This window comes from Anguilla rostrata, chromosome 2 (genome assembly GCF_018555375.3).
Source record: "Anguilla rostrata isolate EN2019 chromosome 2, ASM1855537v3, whole genome shotgun sequence".
NCBI classification, from domain to species: Eukaryota; Metazoa; Chordata; class Actinopteri; order Anguilliformes; family Anguillidae; genus Anguilla; species Anguilla rostrata.
The window spans coordinates 64,453,454-64,475,055 of record NC_057934.1 but is presented as its reverse complement, the minus strand read 5'-3'; the positions used below and the strand labels follow the sequence as shown (position 1 = coordinate 64,475,055).

The window sequence follows — 21,602 nt, the reverse complement described above, 5'->3', positions numbered from 1 at the left end:
GCCTATTCATAAAACATTCCACGACTGCAATTAAGATAATCTGCAAAAAGTTGCTTCAATGATGCTCCACTAAAAAATAAATACTTCCTCAAATACTGGAGGGAATTTTTTACATCCTGTTTTAACAATGAACCATAAGCCAGTTCATGAGTTCACTGCCCTGATATGATATAGGTCTTTGAAGTTCTGTAGACACCTGAGCCCAGAACAAGCTGAATGCTGCCTCATTCCATCAGACCATCAAATGCAGAAAGTTCTCCTGACAAATCCTAGCTATATATTGGGTCCTTGCTGGTCCAGGAAAGCCAGCCTATAGTTCCCTATATCTAGAGGGGGAAAAAAAGAGTACAATCTTCTAAAGGTTTTTTTTTTTAAGAAACTGCTTATCAAAAAAACACCACTACTGGATAACGTGCATTTAAGTATTCTCCTGTATACTGTAAGTGAAAAGTTTAAAGAGTAGCCTTTTTAGTTACCTAATTGGTAGATAATTTTGAATAATTTTCAAACAATAATTAATCAACTGTAATGACTGATGCCTGTAATAGAACGGTGTGGTTTTCCAGGCATGGTGTCTGTTTTCCTTTCTCAGTCAGTAATGACAGTTTGAGTGCTAAATTCCTATTTGTTTATTTCCTTATTTGGAAACTGATTGCATTCAGTGCATTATATAGATATATATAGGGCAATGCATTAGTAGGGCCACTAGATCAGATGAATCAGAAAGCGATGCATTTAATAACTGAAAACCTGTCCCAATCAGACTGCATGTAATATGATAAATTTGCCAGAAGCATATTCATCTAATGGGTGAATTTAAATTTTTATACAATTCATATTTAAAAAATTGATAGAATAGTTTTCTGCCCTAGCTCTCGAACTCTATTGTATTGATTTGTGTGATTTGTGTGTACAGCCAAGTTTTGTGCTTGACAGAGCAGTCAGGAACAATGCAAACAAAGTTTGTTTTGTTTGTCATCAGATGAGTGCGTATACTGGAGAAACACAAAAAGTGGATTTCACATAACATATGAACTGGTCGAGCAGACCTGAGACCAATAATGATTTGACATATTGAACCTGAAGGGTAAAATTCCAGTAAAATTCCCTCAGATTGCTGGAATTTTGAAACAAACATCTATGCTCATCAACATACAGATAAAAAATTGTAATTTCATTTGACTTCATTTTTGGTAAGTATCACTGAAAATTCTCTGGGAACTGGAGGAGTGTTTTCAAATACATACTTGACCCTGGTCAGGCTGGTAGTTAGAGAGGAGACAAAGGCTGCAGCCTTGTTTGGACGAAGCTCAGATTGAAAAAGATGTGGAAGTTAACAGTGTAGCTGTGTGTGTATAAACCTAATGTGAGGAAACCTGAATGAAACATGTCCAATAACTGCTTCTAGAGGCTTAGAGTCGTCAAGGTAATATTGCTAAATAGAATCTCTCTTTTGAAAAAAAAAAAAAAAACAGAGGAAGGTTACTCTGTGTTCACAGCGTAGTGTCGTATTGTGGTGGCTTTGAGATGGCGGACCATCGCCATTTTGTAGCTGCAGGTTTGGATGTTTGTTCCAGGCAGAGCTAGCAGTTCCCAGCTTCATTGTTTCTGATCCATGTGACACCAACCCACACAGTGTGATTAAGCCTCTCTCTCCCATGAAACGCTGCAATAAACTGAATTATTTATGTAACCTTCGTCGTATTTTTTATATATTTGACATTTTGATCCATTAATATGCATTTTAACCCATTTTATTGCAGTATTAGATACTGTGTTTATGTTGGAAATGTGATTGGTTCTCCACATATGCCTTTATAATCAATACACTATAGCGGTGGTAACCAACCGTGTTCCTGGAGATCTACCGCCCTGTAGGTTTTCATTTCAACCCTAATTTGGCACACCTGATTCTACTAATTATCTGGCCAACAGTAGATCTCTAGCCCTTGAATGAGGTGTGCTTTTTAAGGGTTAGAGTGAAAACCTACAGGATGGTAGATGTCCAGGAACAGGGTGGGTTACCACTGCACCATATAGTATTCATAGTTAATCCACAGTTTTCCATATCATTAATTTACAAGTCAATCTATTAGTCCATCACCATTTTCAAACTAAGTTTTTAACTTCATATACAAAACATACGTTATTATGGCATCTTATTCTGTTGGGGTTAAACACTGGTCCAGAGAAAAGTTCACAAAGTTTAGTATACAAAATAATACATTTTATAATGTATTATAAAATGTATATAATACTGCCGATAATAATAAATTGCTACAATTTGGGTGCAGCATGACTACCAATCTTGAGCCACCCATGTGAAACTGCATTGTATTCACTCTGGTTTGTTGACCTTCAAGCTGTATGGAGAACACATGAATCCTGTACCCACAATGTGGCTCAATATATAAAATTATCAATGGTCGCATTTCAGTATTAAAGTCAAAATAAGTTTTTTTATTCAGAGAAAAAAAAGACAGTATGAAGAAGAAAAATAATGACAAATTCAGCAATGGGGCAACGGTATTTGTCTAGTCAAGGACTAGTATTGCAAAAAAAAAAAGCAATAGCAACCCTAAAGCTGATTAATATATGTATCATCATATTGTCTGCTTCACTGGCAATGATATAAATCATATTCTTCTAAATACATGATGCATTTACCTGGATGTGCGCTTATGTAACTCCAGCTGTAGCCTGGGTTAACTACACCCACAGAGTAAGCAAGCAACCAAGTGGATGCGCGCACACACAATCTGACGATTTTTTTTTTCCATCTCACATCTCAGAATTGTTTCTTATCCTCCTCCTAAGCGTAGAACGTTGTGGGACGAGTTACTTCTGATTCAGAGCTCAGATTTTGTGAGCAGATGGCCGTGGAAACATTTGCAATTTTTAGGCATGCTCTTTGACAACTTATTACTAGACACATGCAAGTATGCAAACTGTAGGTGTCTATAGACATTTCATACATCCAGTACAGTACGTCCACTGTATCCTACACCATATGTGAGAGCTGGGCCTTTTTCCATTTGTGTTTCCACAGTGAACTTGGAATTCTTTAAGCTTGGTAGGGGTAGGGGGGAAAAAATCTTCCTCTTTATTTACAAACTAAAAAGTCCTAGCCTGCCAGAAGGCTAAATTTGTACTGAAATTACATCCCACAGACCGCCTGCTGTGCCTTGGGCATTAAGCATGGATAAACATATTCAGTGATAATATGGTCTGCAAATTCTGTATAAAGATGAAAAATAACGCAGAACAGCTGTTTTTCTCTCACGACAGAGATGTGGATTTGTGGATTTATAGAGAATCATACAAACCTGGAGGGGTGGGGGGGGAGCCCAGCTCAGAGGGGGTCCAGGTTAGGGGTATGCAGCGGCCTGTTTATAACACGGGAAAAATAACATGAAATAAAAACTTCAAGGAGTCTGGATATTACTACATATTTGTTAATTTTGCCAGCTCCTTAAAGTGATACTGTCAACCAACACAGAAACGTTAAATATGAGATAAATCCCATGAAAATTCAATTCAAAATTCAACAGTTTTAATATACTGATTAAATGTATTATTAACTAAATTCGAAAATCATCTCAAAATGTCAAGCAGCGCTAAGCTGTAAACATGCACTATAATCATACATTGAGTAGCAACAAAACCTGCAGATGCAGTGGGGTGGGGATATCCCATCATTCCATGCAGTGAGGGAGGGCCTTGATGGAAATCTGGGGGGGGGGGCATAAGGGTAATTGCAGGATTCTGGTAGAGGGTCAGATTCTTTCAATACCTCAGGAGAGGGACAACTAGATGAGGCACCTCCATTTTGTGCTAAGAAGACACAAAATACTGGAGGAAAGGGGAGGGGTTAAAAGAAGGTTTAAAAAAATATGATTACAAATTGTAAAGACAAAAAACAATTAAATTTCTAATTCAGAAAAAGTAATGACATGTACTTGTCTTCCCATTTAGAAAGAAGTAAGAAAAGAGATGGTTTACATGTATTTGATTTATGATTTGACTAATGAGTTTCTACAAGCAAGAGGAAACTTCATGCAACACATAGATCAATATAAAAACAGCACTATCTGCATACTGCAGAAATTATGAAGCTCAATTTCAGCACGGGAACATATGATGAAGGTACTGATACAACCGCATCTTGCATTTGTTCAATAGATGCTTCAGTCAGACAGAGTTAAAGAGGGACCTGCCTTTTGGCTTCGGTAGATTTTCTTATCCTGACACAGTTGTCAGTGAAGACCAGCTGCTCAATGCTGCAAACATCCATCAGGTTGAAGGGAAACATGGCTAAGGTCAAACTGTATTCACTGTGGCTCGACACAGACACCATCTGAGCAGAGAAAAGATGAAAGGTACACTGCAGCTAAAATCGCTGAACGCTCCAGTAGAGTAATAGAACTGCCTGCCACACCAGGAAAACGCTGAGTTACTCTGTACAGACTCAGGTACACAGTGGCCTACGTCCCCTCAGTAACTCAGTCCTGCTGGTCACACCACTGAAAGACGACTCCACATTCACGCACTCTCAGAATGAAACTATATACACGCATACAGGAAAGGCAGTTAGCATTGCACGGACATGCTGCGTCATGACCGGGAATCTCATCGCCAACTTTAAAGAAAGAAGCCCCAAGTCATGATGCAAATTTTTTGCAGATGTTTTGGTTCACAAATAATGGGAAAACAATGTTATTGCTTATTATGGCCATTGTAAGCTATTATGGGTCCTGGAAGACAAAGGAGACAGAATTCTAAGCTAAAACATTTTTTAATTCAGAACTAAAATGTGAGCCCACTGTCAGTTGAATAGAGACCACGAGACAAGTAAAGGGTACAACAGGCAACCATGCTAACCAGACCAACTGACACTATTTCAAACTGTTTGATTTTTAAAATATTGCGATGGCAGGTATGCCATCCGCCAAGTTCCAGCTTGCTGATGCAGGTTGCCCCATACCTATACAGTGCCAAGAGCTTGCCGTTTTTCAGGGTTTTCTTCACACTCTCTTAGCCCTCAAGAACATTACCTTATGTACCTTCTGACCTCATGTAAACACACACAATTTGGATACAATTCTCATGTCCACACAGTAAAGTCCCCAATCAACAGTTCTCTCCATTGGACATTTAAGTAAATCAGCCAATAACATTGACCAAAGTAGTCTGATCAAAGTATACTCAGAGGATTGCAGGATACTGAGATACACAGGCAAAATGGACATATAAGGAAATGTGATGCTATTTCAGCCAATTGAACACATTTTTTAAAACTTTGTGATTGCTAACTAATAATTGCCAAAAAATGAAAACTATTGCTTGTACAGCAGTATAATTTCTGTGGGAAACGAATGTATATTTCTGAAATGCATTCTATCATTTCATATGTAAACCCCACATAATATTGTTTAATCGACTAGGGATGGGTATAAATTCTGAATGCCCACAAGATGAAAAAACACTGGATCAAGTAACATGAAATAATTTAGGAGACATTGGGCAGCATTGCTTTGGAATAGTGCTTGTTCAATTTGTGTAAGCTTTGAAAACCAATATTGTTTGTTGTAACTTGGCCTCAATTTGATATTAATACTTTTAATGGCAGGCCTAGATTTTGCAAGTTTCAATTAATGGCGTATAGACAGGTCTTTGTGTGCATGAGTAACTTGCCAGTTTTGTATGCTGAAAACATTTTTTGTTGAGAGGTAAATATACAAAACTTTCACACCTGTATACCAAAGTGAACAATTGTTTTGCTTAGCAGCTGGACTTAAAATTATAGCTCACTATCTGGTAATGGTTCTCCATGACTGGCAAGCCACTCTTTACTGTTTCACACAGTCTTCACACAGAATCCCACAAGCATGTGTTATCAGTTGCAGCACTGTGCTACCCAGCTAAGTTCTTATTCAAGGGTTAATCTTAATGGGGAAAATTTTAATTTTTCTAACATAACATATTTGTATAACTAAAGAAATTATAAAAATAACCTTTTCATGCAGGATATTCATTCAAAGAAGGTCAACAAAGAGGTGCATGGTTTATTGTCCTTTTCTTTTTTTTTTTTTTACAAAAAATCTAAATTCTTACAAACAATGTTAACTGTGACAATAACGGCATCGGTCATACTTAGAACACATGTTGTCTTGTCTTATTTGTATTTGTCGTTGAACACACATGATTTGGCAAAAACGACACAGAAGGATCGTGTGCCTACAAGGAGGGGACACAGAAAATGGAGCAAGAGAATAGAGGGTTGGGGGGCATTCAAAGTGAAAAAATCCAAACATGGAATCATGAAATCAAATACAGATTACAATAAATAATAGTCTAATAACACTACAATTACACTCACAAGTTTCAATAATATTTACAAGCAAGTATTTACAGTGGTAACAAAAAATAAATAAATAAATACAAATTATATTAATTGATATATTGACCGATACAGATATGGACAGTCTGTTTTTTGTCACAGAGAGAGGTAATGCAGTCACTGATGTTCTGGTATTAACTGAATGGATTCAACAGTGGTTTATCTGATAAAGAGAGTTCACATTTACAAATGATTAATTGTATATAGAAATAAGATAACACTACTGTATTACATGAATATAACATTAGTATTAGAAAATTAATGTATGGATAGCTATAAAAGAGTGTACTGAAGCAATGCAGATACGTACAAAATGCAATGCAGCTCCACCATACATACAAAATATATCCCATACAACCATCTTGTCTCGTTAAAATACATCTTGTCTTTCCCCTTGAAAAACAATGACCAAGTTCACAATAGATAACACGCATTACAAGACAAGATATAGTAGACAACAGCTGCAAACTCACACACACGTGCATACAGTGTGATTGTACCAAATTATTCACCCTTATGTGACACAGCTGGTTAAATGTTGATCATTAAACAAACTGTCTATGTAGGATGTATTTCTTCTCTAATGTAGATATGGAACCAAGGTGTCATGCTTAGTTCAGGTTCAGGGTGATTTTCCATGACTTTTTTGTCAAGTTTGGAGCAACCTGGCAGTGAATACCTGAAACAACACTTGTGCTGGAAGCCAGAATAGATAAATAAATGAAGGGGGGAAAATCCAAGGCAGTGATAAAATCCTCTTCTGTTTGTTGTTTTGTTTCGTACGCAGCTTAAACTTTGGACTGAAGACTGAATTCACGCAGTCGTCTTCACGTGGGAAGGCAGCTGCAAGCCATCAGCCATTAGAATAGACACTTTCCAACGGAAAGGATCCATATACTGATGTCTGACTTGAGTTTTAGTGCAAAACAGTGCACCGGAAACATTTGGGAAAACTGCTTGACTTTCTGAAAAAAAAATGTGATGTGACGCACAAATGGTAGATCTTTGTTGATTATGCCACAGAAATGTGTAGCTTGATCAGTTAAGGAAGCCAGGTTCCAGCTCTACAACAAAAAAGGGGCGAAGTCTACTATTACACAACATTGGTTGTACTGTGAGTAGTGTACATTGCAATGCAACAAGAACTAATAGTTTAAGTTTACCTTTGTGTTACTAACCTTCATGGAATAATCTTAAGTCATGGAAGACGGTTGTAACCTTGTTATGAGAAAGTCTTCCGATGAAGACTGAATAAAAGTGACAGAAGGAAAACTGAGGCAGTGACTGAGAAAACAGGAATGAAACGCTACAGGATAAAGATGTAGACAGCAGAATTCGAGTTTGTTCAGGGAAAACGGTGAAAAAAAACATGAAACAAGGTAGAAGCAACAACGGAGGGGAGAATCTAACTGCACCATTTCACCCATGCTGTGGTACTGAAATCATTTTCAAAAACGAACATCAATGATTAATTAAACTTCAGGTGACCATTATTATTTTCTCAACGTCACCGTCTGTTCTCAATCACTCTCACACGCATGAATCGAAGGATCCTCCAAGGCGTGGCCAGGAGGTGTAAGTTAATTGGCTAAAAAGAGTTGTTGAGAGAGAGAGAGAGAGAGAGATCAAGGGACACGGAGTAAAATATATTCTCAGAAATACGGTGTGACAGATCTTTACCGCCGTGGAACTCGTCCCGTGCATGCAGTGACGCGATCAGAACACGAGCCGGGATCGGAACCTCCGCCGCTCCCCCTGCTCCGTTCCCCCCCCCCGCCCCCCACCCCGCCCCCCCGCTCTCTTCCCGCCGCGCGCTCACAGGTTGCTCTCCTGCGTGTCGTTGGCGGCCGAGGTGGCGACGGGGTGCAGGCCGCCGTTGTCGTTGAGCCTCTTGGCGCGGTACGTCTCGTAGTGGATGTTGTGCGTGACCTCCTTCAGGTCCTGCAGGTGGGACCTGTGAGGGGGGAGAGAAGGGCGGCCATCGGCACAGCTCACGGGAGACGCACTTTTTAATCAGAGAGCACCAGCGCCTCCTCTGACGTGGACATTTAAAGCCGTCTTGCCCACAGCTCAGATAGCTCTTAGTGGTTTCAGAGGAGCCTTGCAGACATTGCTTCTGGGAGGTTGGCAGGGATAAATTTAACAATTTAAATTTTACAGTGCACTGCCACTATATGCAGATTTACTCTGCAATAGGCTTCAATACATTCTGAATGGCCTGGAGAAATGCTGCTGAATATATATTCTGCACTGAGAGTCCGTGGGATTCGCTTGCTGCCGAACAGACATGTTTTTCTGGCGCACAGCTAATAGCAGGCTAGTAACAAAAGTAAATAATTAAACACAGCAGCCACCTTACCTGATCAGGAAATCTCGTAGTTGAGCGAATTCGCAGTGATTTGGGTTTTCAACTGAGGAAAGGGAAAGGAAAAAGATTGCCCTTCACTATGAAACTGATTTTGTTCACATTTTTTGCTTTTTTAAAAATCTGTCCTCTCTTTGGCAGTTTATCAAAAATGAGCATCATCAATCTGCCTGCATGCAAACAGCATCTGATTTACTCACACCAAAAAATTCATACATAAAGGAAAATAAAAGGAAAGAAAACAACATTATTTTTGTATGGTTTAGTAGAGCTGCCCGTAAGATATTTCAAAAGAGTAATTGGGTTGTCTGCAGTTCCTACAATTAATCATCCCCACAACTGAAGCTGTCTCACACAGTAAAGGGCAAGAGGACAGAGAAATAAAGATGTCATCCTCACGCTGCCATTAAAATAGCAGTCAATTAAAACATGGATGGCTGGCACCTTGTGTACCAGGAAACACTTTCCCTGTTGCTGGGGAATTGGACGTAGTAATTTGAATGATTTTATAGATAATCATTCAGAACAGCCACTGCTGTAGACTGGGAGCTGTCAGTATGTCAGGCCAGTATCTCCTGAGCAGGGTCGGACACAATAAAATTAGTCACTGCCATCAAACCATGTTTGGTGGCTTTCAAATGCCGTCTGATCCACAAAGCATCAGGTTTGTATGATACGTGCAGATCCCAACACATACACTCCAGAGGCACCAGTATTAACAGACCTTCTTAAACACAGAGCCTTAATCCTCAAACAGTGAGCTTCAACTGTCAGACCGTGACATACGTGTGTTTCCAGTATCCGTGTTTTGCAAACCCCTTCTAAATACTCCAAAGTAAATAGTTGTTACTGATGTTGATTATGCAGAATTACCGCACAATTCAAAAGATCTCCAGGCAAGAAGATCTCTTTTGGAAGTTATACTCTCTTCTTCTCAGCACTTGTTCTCTCCTATTTTCTGAGCAAAAAAGGTACTGAAAATGGATGAATGATGTGAAAAAAATCTCACCTTCAACCACCCCCCAGGGGGTCTTTCTCCCCAGAACCCGCTTGCCGTTCACCTGGTACTCTTTGTCACTGCCCACTACTGCAAAGGGCATGGCCTCCTGTGAGCAAAGCACAGCTCAGCATTAGGAATGCATGAGACAGCAGGACCTGATTCAGCAGGCACAGTGAAGAAGTGTGTGTGTGTGTGCGTGTGTGTTTGCATGCGTGTGAGTGTGTGTGTGTGTGTGTGTCAGTGTGTGTGTGTGTGTGTGCGTGCGTGTGTGTTTGCATGCGTGTGTGCGTGTGTGTGTGTGTGTGTGAGGGAGAGAGAGAGAGAGAAAGAGAGAAAGAGGAAAGGCCAAGTTTTATGATATAAATTTAATTCAGTGTGATAGCATACAAATAAAAGTGATGCAATCAGTAACTCAGTTACATTGTAACTACATTTAAAAACCTGGTAATGTGAGAAGGGTTTTAAAGAGCCTACCCTAATCTTGTCATTGTCGCTCTTGTCCTCCATGTCTTCGTCAAACTCCTTCTGAGGGTAAAACTCTACGCCACACATCTCTAATTCCTTCCTCACCTTTAAATAAAAGAGTGGCAAATAAGTTACAGTGGCATCAAGGATATGTCCTCCAAAGATAGGTCTTCAGTTAAAACACTGAATTTCAGTATGAATGACACACCCCTAATCCGCTGAATCCTGACCATGCTAGTGGCTAAGGCCTTCTAACTTAAAGGTTGTAGGTTCGGTTCCCAAGTAGGACACTGCTACTCTACCTTTTTTTGAGCAAGCTACGTAACTTGCATTGCGTCAGTAAATATCCAGCTGTATAAATGGATACTACGTATTTTAAAAAATACAAAAAGGATAAGAACGTCTGCTTAATGTTCAAAATGTACTTTAACAATTGATGCTGTTGTTCTAGAAGTAATGAGCTTTCCCAGCGGCCTCCTGTATCTCTTAGCCAGCTTTCCCATCAGCACGCCTGTGGAACAGACTCCCAATTCACACCAGAACTCATTTCTGGAGGGTCCAGTGAGTATGCAGGTTTTGGCTTCCACAAATCACCACGCCTCAATTAGCTACTGTAATTGATCCTACGCCGGATGCCTCATATATTAGATCACAGTGAAACACTTCCCGTGGAGACACAAGAAAATTATCAGGTGTGACTCATGGGCTCATCAAGACATTTTGCTAGAATGTCAGAACGCGTAAATGATTGGACTAATAAGACAATTAATGGCTGGAGTCGGAAGGAAATCCAGAAACAGATACGGCCCTCCTTGCCCATCCGTTATTCACACCCTCCACATATTTAAAGGTGTAGTGGCGAAAGTATTGAGCAGTGCTGTGCATTTATACGCAGCAGGGTCTCATTCATTACAGCGCAAATTCTCAGGCACCATCCCTCCCCGCCCCCCTCTCTCACCCTCTGCTTGAACTCGATCTTCTCCTCCGGTGTCAGTGTGTCAGCCTTGGCGATGACAGGGATGATGTTGACCACACGGCTCAGGTGCTTCATGAACTCAATGTCCAACTGCCGCAACCTGAGATCCAGGTGGAGAGGGGAAGAAATTCACCATTAGTAGGTTGTTGGAGAAAGGTCGGCATGAACACATTTAAAACACATGCAGTGTGTTTTTGGCATTTAAAGCTGGATCAGCTTGTACAGGGTTCGCATCGTCATATGACACGGCCAAGCGACATGACCATGCAACGAACAGAAACACATGGTATCATAAAGGATTAAACAGAGACAAAAACACGAGACAGCTTATTCAAAAAAATGGCTTGGATATAGTTCATATATTTGCTTTTATATATTTTGCATATATTTGATATGGGGCACAAAAAAACCAAATGGCTGAATCATAAGGGTGTGCACTTCCCAAATGAACAAGAGCAACCTTTTTTTAAAAAAAATTATTGCTTGTTTTATTGTTTAAGAATTAAGCAATGCATTTATGAAAATGAACAGGCTACTCTTGTTCTTTTGATAGAGCAGAGATGAATCCAGGTCCAGAGGCCAGAGACCGTTTGATCATAGCAGTTGTCAATTTGGAGAGGAAATAAGGATGACATTTACAAAGGAAGCAAGGAGAGACTGACGTTGGCTGCATCGCTCTATGTACTTTATGTGCTGGGGAGGGATAAAACACTATAGAAAAAACATTTTTTTAAAATATATTTTTAACAGTTCTAAAATAAATTTTGAGTAGCACTGATATGGCTGTGATATCGCTGTTCCCATGTTGGGCTGAAGGCCCAGAGGGAGGTGTCTGCAGAGAACGCTTTTCAGGTCATCCAGTCCCAGGGTCTCAGAGCACATCTCCTGCCGGTACTTACAGCGCGGGTACTTACAGATTCAGGGACGCCTCGCGAGGGGGGGGGGGGGGGGGGCAAGGCAGACACAACTGTACTTAAACGCATGAGGGAAAACAGCCGGGGTGGACTGAGGCAGCACACGAGGGTGTGGATTCACTGTGCGTCAGAGACGCCGAACACTAACGTCAAAGCGGGCGACACAGACGGTTTGTGTTCCTGGGTGAGTAGGGGGGGGTCTGAGCTCAAACTATTCGAGAGACGCAGACCGCTGTGTGTGTGTGGGTGTGTTTGAGTCCGCACCAGACCCCGGGGGGGGGGGAGCAGAGCAGTGTGTGCGTATCGGGGGTGTGTGTTAATGCTGCACTCACGAGTGGCCGGTAGGAGAGATGAAGTACAGGCAGCAGTGCACGCGGGTGTCGGGGATCCTCTTCTTGCGCGCTATGTTCACCTCCTCCTTCAGGAACTTCTCGTACTGCTCGTTGATGTACTTTGAAATCGGCTCCCAGCTGCAGAGCGGAGGGAACAGGAAAATGTTTTTTTTAAAAAAAGGTTAAAGTACTGGTAACCAACCCTGTCCCTGGAGATCTACCGCGCCTAAAAAATCACACCTCATTCAACTGCTGGGGATCTGCTGTTCAGCAGCTAATTAGTAGAATCAGGTGTGCCACATCAGGGTTGAAATAAAAACCTACAAGACAGTAGATCTCCAGGAACAGGGTTGGTTACCTCTGGGTTAAAGGTTAAAAATAGCAATATTTATATGAAAATGCTTGCTATATTTTTTTAAATGCTGTATTTCCAATTCTATATTTCACGACAGTCCACATGTTTACAAAACGTACTATCATTCCTACAGTACAATACATACTGCACTTTTACCCAATCCACACACATGCTACTATACAACTCACCAACTGTCACTTGTCTCTTTCCTTGTCTTTCAAGCTAACAGACACAGACTCACCAGTTTTCATTGTTGATCTGGTCTCCAAAGCCGGGAGTGTCAATCACAGTCAACTTCATCTTCACTCCTCCTTCCTCGATCACTGTAATATTCAGAAACAGGTCCTTTTTTAAACTGTCTTCATCACATTTTTCAGTTTTACCCAATGAATGGAGCACAGACCTGCACACACTTCCTCTGAAACGCGTGCAATGCGCTCCTCCAACCCGGCAGAAAAAAAGATTCAAGCATTTTAATTTTTTTGACATAACGCAAGTGCCTTGGATAACAAAAACATAATGCAGTGAGAATATTGTTACAACAAAAATGTACTTTATTTTTATTGACTGTCCCTTGGAGGGAGTTTCAGCATAGTAGAATATATGGTTCTTGAGATTAAGACCGGAGACTCGGGGTCCCCTACAGCTTCTTCTCTCTCTCTCTCTCTCTCTCTCTCTCTCTCTGCAGCCCACCAGCGGAGCAGCCCAGTTCTGCTGCAGATCTGCAGCTCGTGTACAGATGGCACAGGCACACCGCAGGCAGACTGCAGGCACTCGCCTGACCAAAGGCGTAAGGAGGTCCAGCCAATCGAAATCCTCCCTCCCTGGGCGACGCTTTGGCCGACCGTACGTCGCTTCGCAGGATTCTCGACCGCGTTCCCGTACCGCCGCGGTCAGAATTAGATTCGGAAGCGCGGGGGGGGGGGGGTGCCGCATCACAGCACAGAGTAGCGGCCACCCTCTCCAGGCCCTCCCAAACTGTCATATTTGTACGATCACGGCAAAAGGCAGACTGCCATGGAGAGCTGGCCCCGCGCACAGAGGCACTTCTTAACCCTGGGTAATCCGTGTGACCTCTGCAAGCAGTTCAGCAGGCAGCCATGATGTGGCAGTGTCTAACAGCATGACCAACGGCCGACTGGATGGGAGAGACCCTCTCTGGAGAGCTGGTCGGACACACGGCCTGGCACGCGGGACTCTAAAGGAACCGAAGGTGACAGCACACGCACATGTGAGCGCTGCCACTGCAGCACAGGTTTAAACCTGCCATGGCAAACACAGTCACAATCACTCCAGGTGCCCAAGAGAAAGGGAGGTGGGATGAGGTGTTCGAAGGAGGCGTGGCTCGGCGTGATGGAGCCGATTCCCAGTCCCCAGGACACGGGTCACAGTCTACGGGACGTCGGTGCTCTGGTCGACTCTCTGGCCGAGGCAGAGGGGGGTAACGAAACAGACTGAGCCAGACCCCTCGGCGCAGAGCCCAGCCCCAAATGGACGGAGGCCTCCGTGAATAGAAACAAAGCGTCTAACAGCCAAACCCCTGAGACAGATGAGACGGTTCAGACAGTGCGTGCACACTGACCTTTGTCTAACGCCAGAGATTAAACTGAGCGTGTCTATTGATCCTAACATGGATAAATGTGGGCCAAGTGCACACGCTTTGCAAGCTTTAAGAGTTTAGAGCTGGCGGGGCAGGGGGAAACAACAGTCCACACACTACTGCAGGTCTAGACAGCAGGAGAATGGAGTTAAATGATGGGGGAAAAAGCAAGGACGCTGCCGGGAAAACCTACAGGACACCCAAGCACTCAAACACTGAGAGGGATGGATGAATTACAAGTCAAGTTTACAAAATGCTGAGAATGACATGACACACTCTTTTATTCTCAATTTGTGCAACAGAACAGCACAGCCTGGCCCACCTGTATAATAATCTATCACATGCAGAATTTATGCCCATTCGTGTACAGAATTTATGGCCAATCTATACAATTCATAATGGCCAATCTCAATGAGGAAACATCTGTCAGCCGAAGCATGACTCCACACACATTTCCATCTCTCAGTCCTCATGAAGTCACATTGATTAATCGCTTCATGTGTGTGTGTGTGTGTGTGTGTGTGTGTGGGGTGGGTGTTGCATGTGCGTACAGGGTATGACTGTATGCGTGTGTGTATCTGTGAGACAATTTTGTCTTCTTAATACCGGTCCTATTTATTTCTCTCCCTGCTGCCCAAAAATAAATGAGTAAGGATGTCCAACATGATTCTGGGCAATGCAAGAAATGAGTCATGTGACTTGTCTAGGTACCTCACTCCCCTCTCCTTCCCTTTCTCTATGCAGTAAAGCCCCCCCTCTCTCTTTCTTTCTCACTCTCTCTCTCTTTCTGTCTCTCACTCTCACACTCTCTCAATTTCCCTCAGTCTCTCAATCTCTCTCTCTCTGTCTCTCACTCTCTCTCTCCCTCTCTCTCTCTGTCTCACACTCTCTCTTTCTCTCTCTCACCATGGGACACACTCTTGATCTCCACAGTCTTGGGGATCTTCTCATCGCGGCTCCATCCGGTGCTCTTCCTGCTCACCTGAGACTTGAACAGCGTGTTCACCAGGGTGGACTTCCCCAGCCCACAGGGACCTGACAGGGCGGGGGGGGGAGTGATGGAGAGTGGTGAAGCTTCATATTATCACATTATGAATATGCATGCACGTCGTTATTCACTCATACATATTAGTCACATGCTGTGTCTAATTATGTACTGTGACTGTGCGGCAGCAGCAGGATGAATTCTGAAGCGTATAGAAACATCCTTTTTTTTTTTGCTCAGATCCAAATTCATCAAAAACACATTTGACAGCAATTCGCCTTGCAGCAGGAAAATTACCCAAAACTGCAAAAACTACAAAAGCAGCCATTAAGTCTTTCTGAGCCAAGTAAAGGCCTGGCAGAGCATCACTAGGGAAGATTCCCAGCGTCTGGTGACTGAGGGACTTCAGGCAGTTATCGAATGCAAAGGGTTTGCGACCAAATACTAAATGTGATGACTTTATTTAAGATTATTATAACTTGTCCAATTAATTTTGGCCCCCTAAAATTTTGGAATATGTATTGAAAGGGTTGTAATTGCTACATGGATCACAGGATATGGAGTTACCCTTAAATTAAAGCTGACAGTGTGCAATCTAATCTCATATTCATCCCTTCGTTTTAAATCTAATGTCTTGCCTTGGAGTACAGTGCCAAACATTAAATATGTTAAAATAGGTTCACTGTGAAAATACTTATATATACAGTGTAGTCTGTATATATATATATATATATATATATATATATATATACACATACACACATATAATTGAACTGAATGGGGAAATATAGGGTTCCAATACCCTGAAGGTTATGTAAACCCACAATTATACACTTCTGTGCAATACTATTACTGATCACTGGGTGTCTGTGTTATACAGAACATTAACAATGAATTAACAATTTAAAACCTCTTTAATGGGATCGAAACCATCTAAAGGGGTTTTAATTCACTCTCACCTACTATCATGATGTTAAAGTCGAACCCAGTCTTCATGGTCTTCTTCCTCATTTGTTCAATAATGGTGTCGATCCCAATGTATCCCAACAAGGCGGATCCACCGCCAGACCCTTGACCTCCCACCCCTGATCCCTGCGAGCTGGGCGGCTGGCCGACGTGCGGAGGTTTGGCTGGGACCGCCGGTTTGGGTCTCACTTCTGGGGGCACTATTTCCGACATGTCTGGAGAGCGAGGCATAGAATATTGATAAGAGAACAGAAGGGAGTTTTATACATGGCATATTCATAAATAACTCTTAAATACGTATGCACACAAATATACACACATGGGTGCATACATTCCCTCAGAAATACGCACGCTCGTTCGCGCATTCGGACACGCACGCACGCACACACACCATTAATTTATGAAAAGATTCAGCAGGGACACACCTTAGATGTCATCCGCAATTTTTTTAAAATGAAATACTGGAGCAACGGAAATTCACGACGGCAGTTTACAACTAAATTATACATAATATTCATTTATTTTTCAGAGAGGGCGATATTCCCCTCCTCTTTCCTGCAACTCGCAGTCGCTTTCACGCCGACCATCCGGTTTTAATCAAGCCGTTTAATGCTTTTCAGTATGCACTCCACTTCGGCTTCTTGACCCGTTTTATGCTTTACGCATCCTTTACAATATTCTGCAGTTTTTTCTCCTTTGTTTATTTCTGGTCCGCGTAGCATCAACGTGGGCTCATCAGTTTGCGAGTTGTAGCCCATTTCTAAACTGCCCGCGAGCAAGACTATATTGCTCAGCCTCAGGTACTGCTGCACACAGCTTCGCATGTAGCAGTTCATCTTGTAACATTATTCATTCTGGTTTCTCTTTCCTCGCAACCCGAATAACAGCTTTTGTGAGCCAGGTAAACCCACTCCTTCTAGCCTATTGTCCCTTTCAACGAATAAAATGAATGGATTCATTCATTTTAAGTTGTAGCTAATTCGTTAATTGACGCTACTGTAAACCATCTAACTACTTACCGATTCTTTATTTCAGTCGATTTTTCCTCGTAATTATATTTCTAGCTGTTTATGGAATTGGAATTCCTGTCCCTGCCGCCCAAAAATAAATAAATAAGGATGTCCAACACGATTCTGGGCTACGCAAAAGACGTGTCATGTGACTTGTCTGGGTACCTCTCTCCCCTCTCCTTCCCTTTCTCTACGCAGTAAATTGCCCCCTCCCTCCCCCTTCTCACTCTCTCCCTCCCTCTCTCTGTCTCTCTCTCTCTCTCTCTCTATTCCGTTGTCAAGGCTACGAGGAAAGAAGATGAGGGATGCAGTGCGCCTGCTCACAAAATGCCATTTTCCCACGAATTCTTCCAGCGTCATCATTCGAGCCGGGCAATCTGTCAGTCGTTATCTGCTCCCCACAACGGTTGTATTTTCACAAGCACGACAAAAACTGAATGAACACTTTTAAACATTGACGCTGATCTACTGGATACTGACAGCACAAAAGGGGGAAAAACCATCACTACAGAAAAGTTCCAGTACTGTTACTAATTTCTGTCAAACTTAAGATGGTTTACATGTGACTGCACATTCTACTATTATGTGTCATTATTATTTTTTATTACTATTGTATGTTCAAGCCCTTTTTCCACAGTTACATTTGATATTACGTTGGCATTGTAATACTACCTTTAAAGATCAAGTTTAATTGTACATCTGAGCAAAAATGGAATTGAACTAATTCTCCAAAAACCTGCGAAATTATAAACAGATAGGCAAGCCTTTTCGTTTCCCTTCTTTCTATATTATGGATTAAATCAATTATTTAAATTGACAGACAAGTAAAAAGTTAAACTTTCAAAACAAAAAATCCAAGCACACTCTACACTGTATACAACAGCTGAAATTAGTATCTTACGTAAACACTTTGAAACAGATCCGCCAGAGACTTCACTGTGCGTCGCTTTACGCTGAGATGAACTGGTCAGTATAGTCCATGAACTGATTAAAATTATTCACTGGTTATAATTCACAGAGCCAAGAACAACGCATTGACCTTTCGCACTCACGTGTTCTATAGTGTCCTCTGTAGAAAGCCATCTTGCATGTGTGTTTTTCGGCTCTTTCGATGTCTGTCAGCGTCTCCCCTCCCTCTTTGCCTCTCTTCCCCCTTCCCTCGGTCTTTATCTCCTCGCGTTTGCGAGCAGCCTGCCTCTCGAGTGATAAGACATGCGCAGCGTGCCTCGAAGGCTCCCCTTAAGTGTCTGCTCGCTCGAAATACTTCCGTGCACTTTGACACGTTTCGTGTTAACCGCCGTCAAATGTTTAAATCCCACATTACTGCAGGTTAGAGAGTTGATTTGGCCTTAAAACAGCACTTAAAAAGTGCAACTCACAATTCCACGACCCTTTTTGTGCCCCGACTTTTCTCTGTACTTACCCTCCAAAGCCAGACGGCCCTCTGCGTGTGCGGGGAACCTTTTGGACTTCTCAGAGGCCGGTACACGGCTGGACGGAGGTGAACCCGACCCGTGCAGCGGAGAGCACCTCAGCTCATCGGTACGTTGCTTTGAGACCTCATTAGAACCAGCACAGCTGTGGGGCACAGTTTTGGGTCGGTTCTGATCAATGGAAAGAAGCCACCTGAGGGTCCACTCATTTGCAGAGTAGTCTGCTTCACTGTAGGATTGAGAGCCTGTTTGGGTTGGCTCAGACTGAGACAACTTCAGGACACTGTTGTTGTTTTTAATTATGTCTGTGGCATACGTACTAGGACAGAAATCAGGCTTGTGTTCAGGGTTATGGCCCATGACATGCTCAGGCTTACTATCACAAACTGTAGGGCCAAAATGGTCACACAACAAATGGTCTTGTTTGAAAGTATTTAAAGTGAGTTGATTTTGTTTAATATTGTCTCTTGCCGAATCCATTGTTTTTGACCGCGATCCACTGGGAGCCACGGAAGGGAGAAATCCACGGCATTCCACACCATCAGTATGGTGGAGATTCCTTCTTCGGAACTTTCTACTTTCAGAAAATCTGGAATCTGGAATTTTTGTTTGTGGTTGCATGCCATGCTCAAGCCTAGGACTGGAGGTGACAGTGTGTCCTCTTTCAGAAGGAGGGAAGCAGGTGTCTCGTGAGTCTTGTTCCCTGTCGGTGTGTCTGTCTTTGATTTGAGCTGTCGCGTCACGGTAGCTTGATTCACTGTATGTGTTTTTGCTGTACCTAAACAACTCACTTTTCTTATGAGTGTGGGGCAGCTGTTTAAAAGTCATGTGTTCTCCATCACTAATCATCTCACGCCCATCAACACCTGCACTCTGTAACGACAGAGGCAGTGGGTCTTGTTTGTCAGCATGAAGAAAGGATTGAGCTACAGAGTCGGGGGCTGTCTCCTGTGGTTGACTGTGGACTGATGTTAACTCTTGGCTAGAAGCAGAATTTAAAGCCAGTCTTTGTTTGTTGAACTTTTCATTTGTTTGAGGCATGAGTGGATTCTTTTGATTCTGCTCTTTTGCATCTTGCCAGTTCTGACGCAGAGTTGGACCGGATTGTTTAGAAGGATCGCCCTGATTTAGGCGCGATTTAGTGTCTAGGATTTTGACTGTTGGACAAGGGAGTCCTTCAACAAACTTTTCTTTTACGGTCTGTGGAAGTCTGGTGCTCAAATGGGAGATGTGTTCACTCCTCTTTGATTTAAAAGGCAAATGGGGAGAGTGGGGATTCCCTTGGGAATCCTGAGCTTCAGATTTTGAAGTTCTGCATCCTTGACTCCTCAGAATGTGCTGTTTGGCTTTTGTATTGCCAGCCTGGATGAGGCAAAGCTGATGGTCTCTATCTTTTGTTCCCCGGTCAGAATGTCTCTTGGAAGGTTGCTCCTGGAGGTTCCACCCTTTGCGAAGTAGAGGTTTAGGGGTGGATTCTGGGGTTCCCCCGCTTTTTATAATCCCAGGCAGGGCTTGATTCAGGTCGGGACTCTCAGCTCTGCTCTTGGTCTGGCAGGCCTCTGCTTCTGGGTTAAATCCTTTCAGAGGTTCACCACTGAAATTTAGGCTTTGGGAGAAGGACCTTTGCCTGGCGATGGGTACCTTGCTGCTGTTGACAAGCCCGCACTGTGTAAGCTGTAAGGGTAGGTCTCGGCCACCGGTTGTCTTGCAATCTGCTGCTTCCAGCAGCTGCTCCCTGGTTTGGCCTCCCTGACCCCCGTTATCAAAGACAGGAATAGGCACACTCCTCATTTTTTTAGAGAGAGCGGGACTTAATCTTAATGAGTCTTGGTTTTTAGTTGCTGCGATTAGGCCTGCCTGAAGAGCGGCGCTTTTTCTGGTTTTGTGAGTAAGAAGGGCCGAGGGTCTTTCCTTTTTTGGAGCTGCATTTTGGCGATATAATGAAGAAACGTGAACGGCTGGTTGAGGCGTTTCAATTTCCTGTGCTGATCCAGCTGAAACCTTGGGTTTTGACTGAGTCCTTGCGCTACATTTGGAATCCGGAGAACTGGCAAGATGCAAAGAGCTGAGGCAGGATTCAGAGGAAGGAGGTGATGGAAATGCCTTTTTGCTGGAAAGAGAGAGGGAGAGAGAGAGTGAGTAAGGGAGAGAGTGAGAGAGAGAAAGAGAGAGAGAGAGGGAGATTCAATAATAGTTCAAAGGGTTATACAAAATATTGACATTATCAGTTTTGGACAATTTCATTGAGCCTTCCATAATGCAGGTGCACACAGCCTCAAATTCCCCTGAAGCCTGAAGTTGAGATAAATAGATATACCTGACAGTGGGAGACTGCCTTTGAGTGGGCCTGTGTAGAAGTAATCCCCTGTCACTGAAGGACGATATCTGGATGGCCCTCTTTCGGATGACCGGAGAGGAGAGGGGAAGGGGCAGTCGAGGAGAGGGAGGTGTTGGTGGCGCTTTTGGAGGAGCTGATGTCCGGGGTTCCGGTTTGCCTGTGCTCATCGTGTGTACAGTCCCGGCAGCAGGAGCTCGGTAGAGAAGGGAAACTGGGGTGCGGCATATGACAAGAAGAACACAGCTTCTGGGTTAAATCCTTTCCCACCAACAAGCAGCAGTTGGTGGGAGGCCGATGTCCAAAAAAAGGATAAGAGAGGGAACAGTTAAATGAAGGGTGGGGAAAAGAATAAAAATGGTTTTTGAATTAAGCTATCAAAGAACATGTGCAGATAATTTGGTAGCAGAGCTGATGAAGGAACAGAGCCACACACCCACATGGACAATCAACACCGATCCAGCTA

The 21,602-nt window shown here is 42.8% G+C and overlaps 1 protein-coding gene across 4 annotated transcripts; it reads right to left on the bottom strand.

Moving 5' to 3' along the window:
- Positions 1-6,045: 6,045 nt before the first annotated feature.
- septin3 (septin 3) lies at positions 6,046-18,531 on the bottom strand. Of its 4 annotated transcripts, none has more exons than XM_064323898.1 (10): positions 18,421-18,531; positions 16,352-16,573; positions 15,314-15,442; positions 13,049-13,130; positions 12,453-12,590; positions 11,189-11,306; positions 10,240-10,335; positions 9,775-9,871; positions 8,760-8,811; positions 6,046-8,354 (listed from the first exon to the last, which is right to left on the bottom strand). In XM_064323898.1, exons 1-10 carry the CDS (start codon positions 18,449-18,451, stop codon positions 8,216-8,218), a joined length of 1,104 nt encoding a protein of 367 aa, XP_064179968.1. In that variant the 5' UTR covers positions 18,452-18,531; the 3' UTR covers positions 6,046-8,215. The 4 variants fall into 4 exon arrangements, with proteins under 4 accessions (XP_064179968.1, XP_064179970.1, XP_064179969.1 ...); XM_064323900.1 differs by lacking the exon at positions 18,421-18,531 and adding an exon at positions 18,270-18,414; XM_064323899.1 differs by lacking the exon at positions 18,421-18,531 and adding an exon at positions 17,378-17,535.
- Positions 18,532-21,602: the final 3,071 nt, after the last annotated feature.

Excerpts from the sequence above, each read along its gene's own strand:
- septin3 (XM_064323898.1), bottom strand. The coding sequence starts at position 18,451 with ATGGCTTTCTACAGAGGACACTATAGAACAC. Across the intron at positions 15,443-16,351 it reads CTTTAACATCATGATAGTAG|GTCCCTGTGGGCTGGGGAAG; the intron begins GTGAGAGTGAAT and ends CCGCCCTGTCAG. Across the intron at positions 13,131-15,313 it reads GATCAAGAGTGTGTCCCATG|TGATCGAGGAAGGAGGAGTG; the intron begins GTGAGAGAGAGA and ends TGAATATTACAG.